At 53.5% G+C, this 13795-nt stretch overlaps 1 protein-coding gene across 6 annotated transcripts in view; it reads left to right on the top strand.

The window, feature by feature from the left end:
- Positions 1-13795, top strand: part of AXIN1 (axin 1) — a 33534-nt gene that overhangs the window by 7932 nt on the left and 11807 nt on the right. For 3 of the 6 annotated variants that reach the window (XM_043456504.1, XM_043456502.1, XM_043456499.1), the window contains exons 2-3: positions 11045-11185; positions 13434-13530. In XM_043456504.1, coding sequence (XP_043312439.1) covers positions 11045-11185; positions 13434-13530 — 238 coding nt within the window. Of the gene's footprint in view, positions 1-11041; positions 11186-13433; positions 13531-13795 lie in introns of all 6 variants that reach the window. The other 3 variants (XM_043456501.1, XM_043456503.1, XM_043456498.1) reach the window with 1 other exon arrangement.

Here is a 13795-nt window from a genome sequence, read left to right as displayed (position 1 = left end):
GTCTTCAGTCCAGCTTGAGGCCGAGTATGTGTGTGTGTGTATGTAAGAAAATCAGTGTTGCTTTATTTTTCCCCTGTGTCACATCAGTTCAAATGCATGTTTTTGTGAACCACTCAGGCTACACCCAGAGCCCATTAATTCCAAAAAGTGTTTGATTGAGACAACAACTCAGTAAATCTCTTCAGTTCCTTCCCGGAACTCAGGCTTGCCTTCTGACTTTGTGAAAATAAACGCAGTCTCCAGGGCCGTGCACAGGGCTTCGTGTCTGTGAGGGACTGCAGCCTCTTCCTTCCTTATCCCTCCCCGAGTGGATTACAGCCTCCTCAGAACCAGTGGAAACCTTGGGAGCAGCTGGACTCAGCTCTTTTGTTTGGACCAAACTCCACCACTTTTTGTGGATAGAGGCAAGCCCTGCTTGGTGTGGCCTGGTCGGCACCTTCCTCAGCCCCCCAGGGGCAGGAGGCTCCCGCTGCCTGGCTAATGGGGTCTTCGTTCCCCCACCAGGGGTTGAACCTGGACCCTAGGCAGTGAGAGCCGGGAGACCTGACCGTCGCTGGACCACCAGGGAACGCCCTTCCTTGTGCCCTTGGAGTCGTTAACATGCTTTCCTCTGGAATTGATCATCTCTGAGTCACTGGCTCATTTTCCGTCTGAGGGCCCGTGTCTTCTCTTAAGGAGATAGTTAGAAATGATCAGAAAGCGCGTTGCATGCGGCATTGTGAATAATAGCTCGCAGTCAGAATGTAGTTCGCTTGGTGTCTGATCACAGGGCTGGCTGTGCAGGGATTTTTTTTTGTATGGCTGGAGAATATAGGCTTTCTGTTTTCTTCATTTGTTTTTTCTACATTTTCCAAATTCCTATAAAGCATACATTTTTGTAACTAGAAAGTATATCATTAAAATATATACAAAAATATAAGAAGGTTTGGGTGATATGCAGTTTTCAAAAGCATATCTTTGTCTTTTAAAAGGATCATATAAATGTTTCCTTTAAGTGTGATCTTAGGTCTTAATGTTTTCACTATTATACCAGTATTTTAATTAATTTTAACTTTCATTAAAAAAAAGAGAGAGAAGGAAAAATTCAAATAACGCTAAAAGGCCGAAAACTAAGCTTGGCAGTCTCATGACCCCTGGCCTTTCCAGGGTGGCCACATCCATCTTCTTACCCGAGTGTGAGTCAGCTCAGATCACCACGACAAGATGCGGTAGACTTGGGGACTTAGGTGACAGACTCTTCTCACGGTTCTGGAGGCTGGAGGCCCCAGACGGAGGCGCCAGCAGCAAAGCGGGCTCTGTTCTGTTCTCAGGGTTTGCGCGTGGGCCTTTTCTCACTGTGTCCTGGTGGAGACAGACAGCTCCCTGGTCTCGTCTGATGAGGGCAATGATCCTATGGGATCAGAGTGCCACTTATATTTTTATTTATTTACTTTATACTTTTTGAAACATTTTACTTATTTGGGCTTCCCTGGTGGCTCAAATGGTAAAGAATCTGCCTGTAGTGCAGGAGACCCAGGTTCAGTCCCTGGGTCAGCAAGATCCCCTGGAGAAGGAAATGGCAACCCACTCCAGTACTGTTGCCTGGAGAATCCCATGGATGGAGGAGCCTGGTGGGCTTCTGTTCCTGGGGTTGCAAAGAGTCGGACACCACTGAAGGGACTAAGTTGCACTTGTTCAGAGACCTGTGCTGCGTCTGTTGCTCCGCGGGCTTGCTCTGGTCGCAGCGGGCGGGGACTGCTCTGCTGTCACCGCACCGGCTGCCCGGGTTGTGGCCCGGGCCTGGCTGCCCTCGGCCTGTGGGGTCGTCCCAGACCGGGATTGAATCTGTGTCCCCTTGGCAGGCGGATTCTTAACCGCTGGGCTGCCAGGGAAGTCCAGACCTTTCCTCATTTGTAAATAGTTTCAGTAGTTTTTGTCTTTTTCCCCCATCGTGCTTCATGTGTATATTTTCCAGACCTGTCTACCATTGGCTCATTTCTCTTCAGTTGCATGCAGTCTACTATTAAGCCTGTCTGTGGAGTTCTTAACTTCAGTTGTTATATTTTTCAAGTTTAGTGTTCATTTGATTCTCCTTTTTGTTATTTTAGTATTCAGTTCTCTGCTCAAACTCTCTCAGAAGCTTGTCTTTTAATGAACATGTTCATCACATGCATTTTAATGTCCTGTAATTTTAAAATAGGGGTATTTTGTGGTTCTTTTTCTATTGTCTGTTTTTCTCATGTTCTTGAGTTGGCTGGTCCTGCTTCTAGTATGCTGGGCAGTTTTTATTGAACAATGGGCACAGATTCTGTATGTGACACAGATTAAGAAATCACCTGAAGACCCCAGTCCCGTTTTTCTCCAGTGAGGGCTCACCTGGCCTTTAGTGTGGGGACTTGTCACTTTACACCAGCCAGAACCAGCCATGCCACTGGGATCCCAGCTGCAGGCCTGGCGTCTGCACCAGCATCCATACCTTTGGTGCATGTGAAACACCCATTTAGGAATTCTGGAAGTTATCACATTCTCAGCCTGGAGGTCACTGCTTGAGGACCTCAAGGAGAAAAGTGGGACCATGTGTCTGTCTTGTCCATCTGTGTTTCTTTTTGCTCTCATGTTTTAGCCCCTTAAGACCTCATTTTCCTGGTAGCTCTCTTGTGCCTTGTTGTTTAGTCACTAAGTCCAACTGTTTTGTAACCCCATGGACTGTAGCCCGCTAGGCTTCTCTGTCCATGGGATTTCCCAGGCAAGAATACATTCCATTCACCAGGAGATCTTCCTGACCCAGAGATTGAACCCACATCTCCTCATTGCAGGTGGATTCTTAACCACTGAGCTACCAGGGAAGCCCCTCTGTGCCTTAAAACATATGAAAACCTTTCTGTCTGTCTTTCTCATTGGTCTTGCAAGTGGTAGTTTGATCCCGGGTCAGGGAACTAAAATCCACATGCCATGCAGTGCAGCCAAAAAAAAGAAAACTTTGTGAAGAGATGAGTCCTGTTGGGCGTCCCTGTTTCTCTGGACGTGCCTTCAGCTGCCTCCGGGCAGAGCGAGCGCTCCGTGGACCGTAACAACTCAAATGTCCTCCTGAGTCCACACACCCGCCCCACTCGCCCTCTCAGTGTTGTTCACAGGTAGATCAGTCTGAATAATTGTGTGCCCTCCCAAAGCATCTTTATGAATATAGAAACTAATATGAACATATAGTTATATTTTCAACGTTAAATACATTGTAAAGTAGGAATTTTCTTTTGAGAAATGTATGTGACCTAAAAAATGAGGTCCATCACACAGAGTATGGTTTATGTTGAGTATAAATTCCAGCCCCATTGTATATATATTTGTTTTTCAGGTATAAAGATGACTTTACTAATTACTTTAAGCATTTCTGGTGTTTTCTTTGAGTTTTGGGTTTTGTTGCTTCATCCCTCTAGGTATTGTTGCCGTGTTCCCCATGTGACAGAGGCAGCTGGGTGGATTAGTGGCTGGGTTCACTGTGACCTAAATGAGAAGGACCTCGTGTTACTCGGCACACACGGCAGACGGGTTCAGCCACGTGTCGGCTCACCTCCGTCAGCGTGAGCTGCTGGCCTCCGCGTCCGCCCTGCACAGGCCCGTGTCCGAGCCAGGCCACCGACACTGTTCCTGGGGGCAGAGACCAGGCCCCCAGGTGCCCCTGTGCTGGGCCCTCCTGCCCCACGGGCATTCCCACCCTCTGCTGGTCTTGGCTTCCCAGCGACGTGGCCATGCCCCAGCTTCCAGGCAGCCCCCAGGGCCACAGGCACAGAGACGGCAGAGTTGAAGGGGCCGGGTGAGGCCTGGCGCGGTGCTCCGAGGGGCGGTCCGAGCCAGGGTAGGCCAGTGACAGGACACTGTTGGACATCCCAGCATCGACAAAATGGCAGGCTTGCACGTTGGTGCTTTGAAATTCTGATTGCTTTGGGATGTAAAGTTTTGTGGTGCCGTGTGCAGTTTGTTGGAGTTAATGTAAAGCTGACACATTTTCGTGGTGAACAAAGTGTCTGGCAAGTGAGAGCAGTCCAGGGTCCGTCCTGTGTGCAGTGGAAGCAGGGGCTGTGCCTTACCTGTAGGGCTTCCTCGTAAGGTGGTCAGGGCAGGTTCATTTGGATACAGTGAAAGTCCTTTAAAAAGAAAATCCGTTTGAAACGTTGTGAAAGAAAGCTTCATCAGCGGAAAAATCAAATAACTTCTAAAAAGCAAAGTACCTGAAGAGTCTGAGTTCTCCCGCAGGTTTTCACTTTCTGGGCAGACTTCACGTGTTGAGTCAGGGGAGGCAGACAAGGGTATCCTTCGGGCCTAGGGGCTGCCAGACACGCAGTTAGCTTAGAAAAGGTTGAGTGTTACCTGGGGCTTCCCTGGTGGCTCAGCAGTGAAGAGTCTGCCTGCAGCATGGGAGATGTGGGTTTGATCCCTGGGTCGGGAAGATCCCCTGGAGAAGGAAATGGCAGCCCACTCCAGTATTCTTGCCTATGAAATCCCCTGGACAGAGGAGCCTGGTGGGCTCTAGTCCATGGGGTCGCAAAGGTCAGACATGACTTAGTGACTAAACAACAGCAAACAACGAGAGTTGCCTGGTGGTGTTAGGAAGTGAAGAGGGTGACCCAAGGCTTGGAATTTCTGGTTTCTGAATTATTTCAAGGGAACAAATCGTACTGTTTTTATGAACAGTTTTGATTTTGACTAGATTCATAAGTGTACGTTCTTAATCTTTGAAAAGCCATGTTTTCAGAGTTGCTGATTTGATCTTGTGGCTTCAACCCCGAGAACTAGTCTCTTCACCAGAGTTCTGTGTGATCTCAGAACTGCAGCCCTCGGCCTCCCGTCTGCTTTAGGTTGTGAACTGGGGACCGATTCAGGCCTGTGGTAAAGAGGTTGTGATCTGTGATTTTTGAGCTCATCAAGAGCCCATGTCTGGAGTCTAGCTGCATTTGCGAGACCTCAGGGGTCGACAGATAGCGTCTCTGTCTGCTGTTCTGAACAGCCTGCAGGTTGTTGGGAGGTGTCGCTCTTGCATGTTGATGGTGGTGATTCGCGTTTGTGAAGAGTGACCAGCCAGTTCTTTGGAGCTTGTTTGAGCCGTCATAAGCTGGAGTGAGGGGCTGAAGTCTCCAGGGGAGGTTAGTACCAGATGCATGCTGACCCCGTCATTGGAATGAGAGTGATTCATTAAAAATCATGGTGGCAAACACATACATGACCATGTGGGAAGCAGACAGCTAGTGGGGAGCTGCTGTCTAATTACAGGGAGCTCAGCCTGGTGCTCTCTGATGACCTAGAAGGGTGGAGTGGGGAGTGTGACTGATTCACGTTGTTGTATGGCAGAAACCAACACAACATTGTAAAGCAATTCTTCTCCAACTAAAAATTTTTTTTAAATGAATACAAAAAAAAAAGATCACAGTGGCAGATTCTGTGAAACATTTTTTGTTACACTTTTAAAATACCGCCAAATGGAGTTCCTCTTCATCAGATCCATGTATCCTGAAGATCTGATGTGAAGCATTTGTGTGAGTCCAGGCCCTGAAGGATTTCTGCTGATGCCTGAGAAGCCTGCTGTGCAGAGAAAAGCTGATGTAAATGTTCAGTGTTTGCGCTGAGCAGAGATGAGCAGGGCTTCTGCTCTGGTTCATCCTTCCTTTGAGCTCTTGCTGGCGAGTTCCATTGTGGTGCTTTACAGTTTTCAGCGTGCTCTTCACATATATTCTTCCATAGATTTCAACTGCTCTGCAGCAATAAACATCCAGGGACACATTGCAAAAGTTATATAAGAAATATATTTGGTGCAGGCAAATTGAAAAAATACATGTAAGTGAGAAATGATCTAGCCTGGTCCCTCTTGAATCTTCTTGGCATCTGTGTGGTCTCTCCTCCCTGTACAGATGGACCCTGACCCATGTCACCGACAGTGTGAATCTTTAGCAGGTGTAAAGAGTTGCTGCTTTATCGTAAAGAGTTACTGGTGTTCACAGCTGCACACAAGAATTGTGGCAAAGAGGGAGTGCCCCCACCGACCCATGACTCTCAAGCCAGGAGTGCATGGTCTCCCTGGAGCCTTGAATCTGCTCTGGTCAGCGTCTTACAGGAAGCCAAGGGGATCTACGTCCTGCAGCCCGTAGCCCCCAGCCTCATCCCGCTCCACGTGTGGGACGCTGAGCCTGACGTGCTGGCCCGTCTTAAGTCGAGCGGTTTCTGCATCGTCTGGCGCTCGGCATCCCCTGTGTGCTCGTGTAGGGTACTCGGACCCCTTTCAAAGAGGTGGCCGTTGTCGGTCCACTTTGCAGGGGTAACCCGCCCACAGTCAAGTGCTGGTAAGTAGTGGTGAGGGCGGATGGGGCCCTGGGGCCACTCTAGGGCCAGGGTTCTCCACTGCCTCCCTTGTGGGGGGCCGGTGTGTGGCCCCCGTGGCCACCACACCCCGTCTGTGCGTGCCTTTTCCACAGAACATGGATCCTTCTGTCATAACTGTTTGGTTTTGACTCTGATGCCCTTTGGTGTGTTGTGCAATTCAGCGTTCATTCATGGTGGTGGGTGCAGTGTGCCAGTTGGGTAATAAAAATAAATAAAGGGTCATAAAGTAAATAAAAGGCTTGTGGGACTGGGAGGCCGCCTCACAGCACAGATCACAGGTTGCGGATGCCTCCCTGGTGAAGACCTGTCTGAGCGGGGGCGGGGCTGGGCTCTGGAAGAGCAGGGATAAGAGGATGGCTTGCAGCAGACAGATGTCCTGCTACAAGGGAGCGTCCTTCCAGTACACGCAGATCAAACGATGGGTGTGAATAGAATGTATGTATCATCCTAAAGTATCTCTGCCACACATCACCTCTTTTTTGAAAAATAATTTTTTAGTTTTGACTGAACTGGGTCTTGGTTGTTGCACACAGGCTTTTTCTAGTTGCAGCGAGTGGCGGCTACTCTAGTTGTTGAACTTGGCCTTCTCATCGTGGTGGCGTCTCGTTGCAGAGTGTGGGCTGCAGGACGTGAGGGCTTCAGTAGCTGCGGTGCACAGTCTTAGTTGCCCCGCGGCATGTTCAATCCCAGACCAGGGATTGAACCTGTGTGCCTTGCATTGGCAGGCAGATTCTTTATCAGTGGACCACCAGGGGAGTCCTATGAGATTGCCTCTTAATTACAAAGGAAAACAGTAAAGTTAGAGTAGAAATTTGGCAGGCCCTGGTTGTGCTAGGCCCTGGGCCCAGCCTGCAGGATGTTCTTGGAAGCGCCTGCCGGGATCTCACAGGAGGCCGTCTGGGCCCTTGAGAGTGTCCCAGCGGGACAGGTTGTGGGTGTCTGAAGACAGGACAGTCGTTATTCGGCTGTAGCCGGGTCTCAGGACATCGATTGGAATGGTTCTCAAGGCCTCTCCTGCCCAGGGGAGGGGTCCGAGCTCTGCCTCCTGCCGCTCTGGGTCTATCTGTTGCCCCTGTGTCCCAGGTCACTGGGCTCTGGCCTGGGGCACTGGGTCTAGAGGCGGGGTGGGGAAGGTGTGGGCCGGGCTGGCCTCACCTTCCCAGGAGGGGCTTGCAGAGATGATGACCAGGCAGGTCACTGCACAGGGCCTGGGGGCACAGAACTCTCCCGAGACTCTGCTTGTGAGTCCTTTGGCTTTTACCAAGGAGGGAAATTGCTGGGTCCTGTGGTAACTCTGTTTTAATTTTTAGAAACTACCGGACTGTGTCCCACCGAGTCTGCACCATGTACACTCCCATCGAAAGCTTACAAAGTTCCGCAGAAACCAAAAATGATTACCAAGCAGTGAAAATTACCAAGCAGTGAAATTACCCTTCAGGAATAAAGGGGAAATCAAGACAGTTTCAGACCAGCAAACACTGAGGAAGTGTCAGCTGCAGCCCTTGTACTCATGGATGTACTGAAGGGTGTTTTCAGGCAGAGAAAATGCTCTCAGGGTAGGAGGGACAGGGGAGGGTATGGTGACTCCAAGCGGCTGTTGGAGGATAAACCAAGACTGATGATGTCTCCTGGGGTTAAGACACCACATGGACCCAAAACCCAGGACGCCAATAGCACATGAGTGTGTGGGCGGCAGGTGGAGTTAATTCTGTTTGTTTTGTTTTTCTTTTTTGCTGCTCCGTGTGGCACGTGGGCTCTTAGTTCCTCAACCTGGGGTCAAATGTGCACCCCTGTAGTGGAAGTGCACAGTCTTACCTGCTGGACTGCCAGGGAACTCCCGCGTTAACTCGGACCACGCGTTGCCTGGGAACAGGTAGAATGCAGTTAATTGGACCTTGATGCATCAAGGGTACCTGTTGTAATCCCTGAAGGAACCATTGAAAGAACAGTGAAAGAGCTACTTTATTAGAGGGAGGAGACAGAAAATAGAAAGTATTCCAAAAGAAGGCAAGGAGGAACAAAGGAAAATAGAACAGCCATGACCAACAGCAGTGAGCCGGTGGATCCACTCTGTAGCCACACTGAACGCAGCGGGACCAGAGAAGCGATTAAAAGGAAGAGTGGTCAGACCAGATTGTGGGAAGGCAGCTGCTCAGAAGGAGACATAGAAGCAAAAGGACGCTGGAAGTTTTTGAGTGAAAGCGTGGAGGGCAGAGTCCTGCACTCAGCAGCCCCAGAGGCCGGGCAGTCCTGAGGGTTCTGTCTTGAGGTCTGGAAGCCACAGAGAGGCCGGAGGTCTCCCTAGATCCCGTGTCTGAGTTCCGGCTCCAGCCATCCTGTGGGGAGCAGCCAGCGGCTCCCAAGTGACGTTTTGCCGAGCTTCCTGTGGCGCGGCAGCCTGCAGCGCCTGTCCCGAGGGCTGGCCTCGCTGCCGGCCCCTCCTGCTCTTTCTCCCCATGCACTTTCCTCCCCGTGTGTCTGGTCGTGGAGCTGTGTCCATGCTGGGCTTTGCTCAGCACCAGAGGCTGTGGAAAGGACCCACGTTTTCCCTGCTTGTCACCTCAAAGCTGGATTTCCTGGGCCCCGTCGGGGGAGGGCGCAGGTGGCCCGTGCAGGCATCAGGGTCGCAGGCTCAGTCTTGCCCTCTCGGGGCAGGTGAGGGCCTGGGGGGTGCGGGTGCTGGCCCTGAGGTAGCGGAACATGGAGGGGCGACTCAGCTGTCTGCGGTCTGAATTCCAGCTCAGTGGCTGTGTTGGTGATTGTGTTGATGGTTTGTGTTTAAACAGCCAGAGGGATAGCAGTGTCGTTTAGGGAGAGAGTGGTGCTGCAGACATGGGCCCAGGGCGGCCCCCGTCCCTTCCCCGGAGCCTCTGGGCCCTGTGCCCGCCCTCATTTGGCGGGAACCTGGCTGCCGTGGGGGCTCAGGGGGACCGCGGTGTGGGGTGACAAGCCCGGGTCCTGAGCTGGAGGGCGAGTCGTGCGCACTGTCAGCGTCCTGGCGGTGCCGCGGCCGCTCTGCTTATGTGCGTGGCCCCGGCGAGGTGGGCTGCTTGCTGGGTTCTCTCCAGCAATACTGCCTGGCCCGGCCCAGCTCACGTGTCCTGCGTGACCTGCGTTCTGAGGTGGCAGGTGTGGACCGCCTCTCCCCAAGCATGCACAGCTCACACCGGGGCGTCCCCCTGGGCCCCGTGGAGGCAGAAGCACTCTGCTCCCTTCTCTGCACAGAGCACGCGGGTCCCCGGAGCCAGTGCGGCTGCCGTTCACGAGCACCCTGGCCAGGACGAGGCTGCAGTCAGAGCCCTCAGGGGCACCTCGTCCCGTCCCCCCTTCACACGACCTTCCAGGGGCTCGGGGAGCCTCAGCTGCGAGGGGCTGGCGGGGCCTTCGCGGGACGAGCAGAGCGGAGACTCCAGAAGCGGGGCGTGTGTGGGGGTCAGGCGTGCAGCAATTCAGGGCCGGTGGTGGTGTGGCGCTCAGTGCTCACGGCTGGCTGTCCATTGTGACGCAGAGGAGTAGGTGGATTTTACATGCACATGTTTCAGGTAGAGATCTTAAAAAATATTGAAGCATTTGGAGAAAAACTGAGGGATATATTTATGATTGTCAAATGAGGAAAGTTGGCCTAATGTAAGGTACAAAAAAAAAGTCTGTAAGGAGAAAGATTGGTAAGTCTGACTTCACAGAAGTAAACTTTTCTAATACCAAAATCGACATAAACAAAGTTAAGAAGTGACATTTAGGGAGGAAGTATTTTCACGTATGTAACCAGAGGTTAATAGTAAGAATATTTCAGTTAAAGTCACTCAGTTGCCTAACTCTTTGCGACCCCATGGACTGTCCATGGAATTCTCCAGGCCAGAATACTGGAGTGGGTAGCCTTTCTCTTCTCTAGCGGATCTTCCCAACACAGGGATCGAACGCAGGTCTCCTGCATTGCAGGCGGATGTTTTACCAGCTGAGCCACAAGGGAAGTTCAAGAATAGTTAAAGGCATCTGTAAATCACTAAGAAACTCATAACCCGCCCAACAGAAAATAGACAGAAGATATGAACAGGTCATTTAAAGAGGAAAGAATTAATTTAAGTGACATCTCAATGCTCCCCCTGCTGACCATCTACCAGGGAAATGCAAACTGTTAGTGTCAATTTCTGGCTAGTTCGGTGACCCATGGTGGTGGGTCCCACTGGGGCGTGCGGCGGGATGGTCACTGCTGTCCCGGAGGGCAGTGTGGCAGCCACTCTTACACCCACGGCCTGTGTGCTCGCCACCCGCTCGTCCACCCCACGCCCGTGCTCAGGCTTGTGCTCCGGAGGCCTGGCTGGGGCCCTCACAGGCGGCTGTGGCACAGCGTCCTGCTGGCCCGCGAGGCCGGGTGGCTTCGCAGCTGGTCAGTGAGTCTGCGGCGGCGTGCTGCAGGAGCGGGGGCGTGGAGCCGTCGCCCTCTCTCTAGTTACCGGCATGGAGCACGCGTGTGTTCACGGGCACGGCTGCCCAACTGCACAGGGAAGGTGTGGGGTGCCCGTCTCCCAGGAGCACGGGGATGAGGGCAGGGCGGACCCGTGGCCTTTTCTGCCCTGTCTCTTCTGAATGCTTCGGGTCTGTAGTCCGCGTGCTGGGGTCGCAGGTGATTCTGAAGATGAGGATGAGCGCGTGGGGACGTGGCCTGGCGGCTGCTAACATACCTCCTTATTAGCAGGTGTGGATCGTGGCGGGAGCCTGTAAACCCCTACTACGTCAACTCCGGCTACGCCCTCGCCCCTGCCACCAGCGCCAATGACAGCGAGCAGCAGAGCCTGTCCAGCGATGCTGACAGCCTGTCCCTCACTGACAGCAGCGTGTAAGTGCCCGCCACCCCTCCCCCACTCTGCGGGGGCTGTTCCTGGGAACCCTCCTGCAGCCCAGAGCCTCGGTGGCTTCCCTCCAGGCGAGGCTGCCGGAGCTGCCTGGCAGCGCCCAGCCCTGGTCTCAGTGGCGCTGGATGTGCATCCAGGGCGGGCCACCCCAAGGCGTCTGCTCTGTGCTCGCTCCCTGTGATCTGGGAGCCATCTCACCCAATCAGGGCCTGCCGTCCCCTCAGCGCGGCTCTGTGCCAGCCGGCCAGACCCACAGGAGCCTCTGCACCCTCGAGGTGCAGGCGTGAACCCCTGTCCAGGGATGGCTCCCCTGGGGAAAGTGCTCGCTTCTGACACCTTTCTCTCTGGTTCGCTGATGACTTCAGGGACCTCGGCGCAAGTCAGGATGTGATGGTGTCACACCTGCCCATGTCACGCCAGGGCATGGCCTGTCTGCCTGCTGGGGTCCACCGCCCACGTGCGTCGGGCTTGCCTGCCTTCAGTTGCGCGCCGTTCGCTGTCTCTCTGCCCCAACAGGGAGGTTTTGGCTTTGGAGCTGGCAGGCGTGTGGACATCTACCCCCGCGACGGCGCGTGGGCTGCGGCCTTGATCGCTGTCAGCGGGTCATGGGGACTACGTCCCGGCCCTGCTTGGTGTCTGCAGGGCGGACAGGCTTCAGTGAGGAGGGAAAGGCCGGCTCGCCCATCCTTGCGGGTGGCCGGGTCCTCTGTGCTGTGGCCTGCCTTGTGGGCTGCTGGCACCGCGTGCCGCCCGCCCGGGTCTGGCTCTGGTCTGACAGCCCGTGTCTAGTGCATCGGCAGCCCTTTCTCCTCCTGTTGGGGGCCACGAGATGGGGGCGTCATCCCGCCAGGTTGAGCCACTGTGGGGCAGTCCACATTCATCATTACGTTCTCCTTTGTTTTGACTCTTTCACAGAAACTGTTGATGTTTCCAACAACTTACTTGATACTACTGGGGTTTCAGCAGTACCTGCCATGAATATAAAGTGTTGCGTTAAAGGGTTCCAATGAGCTGTGCCCCTCAGAGCCCCCGGGAGCGGCTGACAGCACGCGTTCTGTTCTCCTCTTCCCCAAAACTCAGTTACTACAATGTCAATTAATCTCTTAATTCTTTCCAAGGGAAGGACATATGTTTGCTAAAGGGAAGATCTAAAACAACAAAAAGAATTTCCCCGATACTGTGTTCATCTTGGTTTACACTGAGACTCAGAAATACAGGAATAGTTAAGAACTTGGAATGTAAAATTGTGGCAGATATTTGAATATACTGAATATATGAGGCAAAAAATAGGATCGTGTGTTTCATCTAAATTATTTCTGTTGGCAACTCAGCATGGCCTCCACTTGGCGAAGGGCTTCTCAGTCCACTGCCGTTGGGCGCAGACTCTGTGGACAGCGCCTGGTCTCTCAGGCGTGGACTTTAGGTGTGCGGTCAGAGCATGTGAGCCTCAGACACGGGGCTCAGGACACCTGAGCCGTGTGAGGGCATCCAGATGCGCTGCGGCTCTTATTCCCTGAGGCCTGGCCCCTTGGACTGCTGCGCCCGCTGCACTGTGGCCCCACCTGGGGTCCTGAAGGCCCGAGGCACCCAGCACCCCCGCCTCTGTGCCCTGCTCCAAATCAGGGCCACGCTTCCCCCATGCTGGGGTGAGTGTGCCTGGGCCAGGCTGGGACACGCTGAGCACCATGTGCCTGGGGCGCCTCTGCTGGCCGAGCGGCGGCCAGCGCAGGTCATGCGTGGGAAGCAAGCGAGGGGCTGGGAGTGCTGGTGTCGTGGGTCCCCCCCACACTGGGGACCCGAGAGGCTAGGAGGTGTTGGGGGGCCACTCCCTCAGGTCCTTGGGAGATGGGGACCAGAGAGGCACCTTCCTGCCCCCGCTTTCCTGGAGCAGCGTTCAAGTGGCCGGAGAGCAGGAGGCGAGCAAGTCAGATGCTTCTCAGATAAGTGCTTAGTCATTTTAAAGGCGGTATGTGCTTTGACTTGTGGTTTCATCAGTCTTCAGAAGGGTTGTGACTAAAATTCACGTCAAGAGAACAAATTTGAGTATCTGACAGATTATGCTGCTTTACCATCTTATCCTGGAAGAAAGCAGGATTCAGGAACCTGTACCGTTCTTTCTAAGAACCCAAAGTCGTCTTCAGCCAGCGCAGCTCAGGAGACAGGCTGCGCGGGCCTGCTCCCGGCGGCCGTGGCCAAGGCCTGCGTGTGTTCATGCAAGTGTCTGTCTGACAGGGATGGAGTCCCGCCCTACAGGACCCGCAGGCAGCACCGCCGGGAGATGCAGGAGAGTGTCCAGGCCAACGGGCGGGTGCCTCTACCTCACATTCCCGTAAGTGTCCGCCTGCATGCGCCCTGCTTCCACCTGAGGGGCGGCGGCCTGTGGTCCCTTGGAGGGTCCGGGTAACCTCGTGCAGGATTTTTCTCGCTGTGCTTGCAAGTGTTTTGGATTTGAAGCGATTTCACTTTATAGCTCGTGCCCGCCCCCAGAGCTGTGCGGCGTGCTGCTGTGAGGCGTGCGTGGAATTGCATTCTCTGAGCGTGGCTCCCCGTCCCTCCCCGGCTCCTGCCTGCGCCAGGGTTCTGTGTCGCTCACC

This window comes from Cervus canadensis, chromosome 32 (assembly GCF_019320065.1).
Source record: "Cervus canadensis isolate Bull #8, Minnesota chromosome 32, ASM1932006v1, whole genome shotgun sequence".
NCBI lineage: Eukaryota > Metazoa > Chordata > Mammalia > Artiodactyla > Cervidae > Cervus > Cervus canadensis.
The sequence above is the reverse complement of the archived record's forward strand: the minus strand, read 5'-3'. Positions and strand labels throughout refer to the sequence as shown.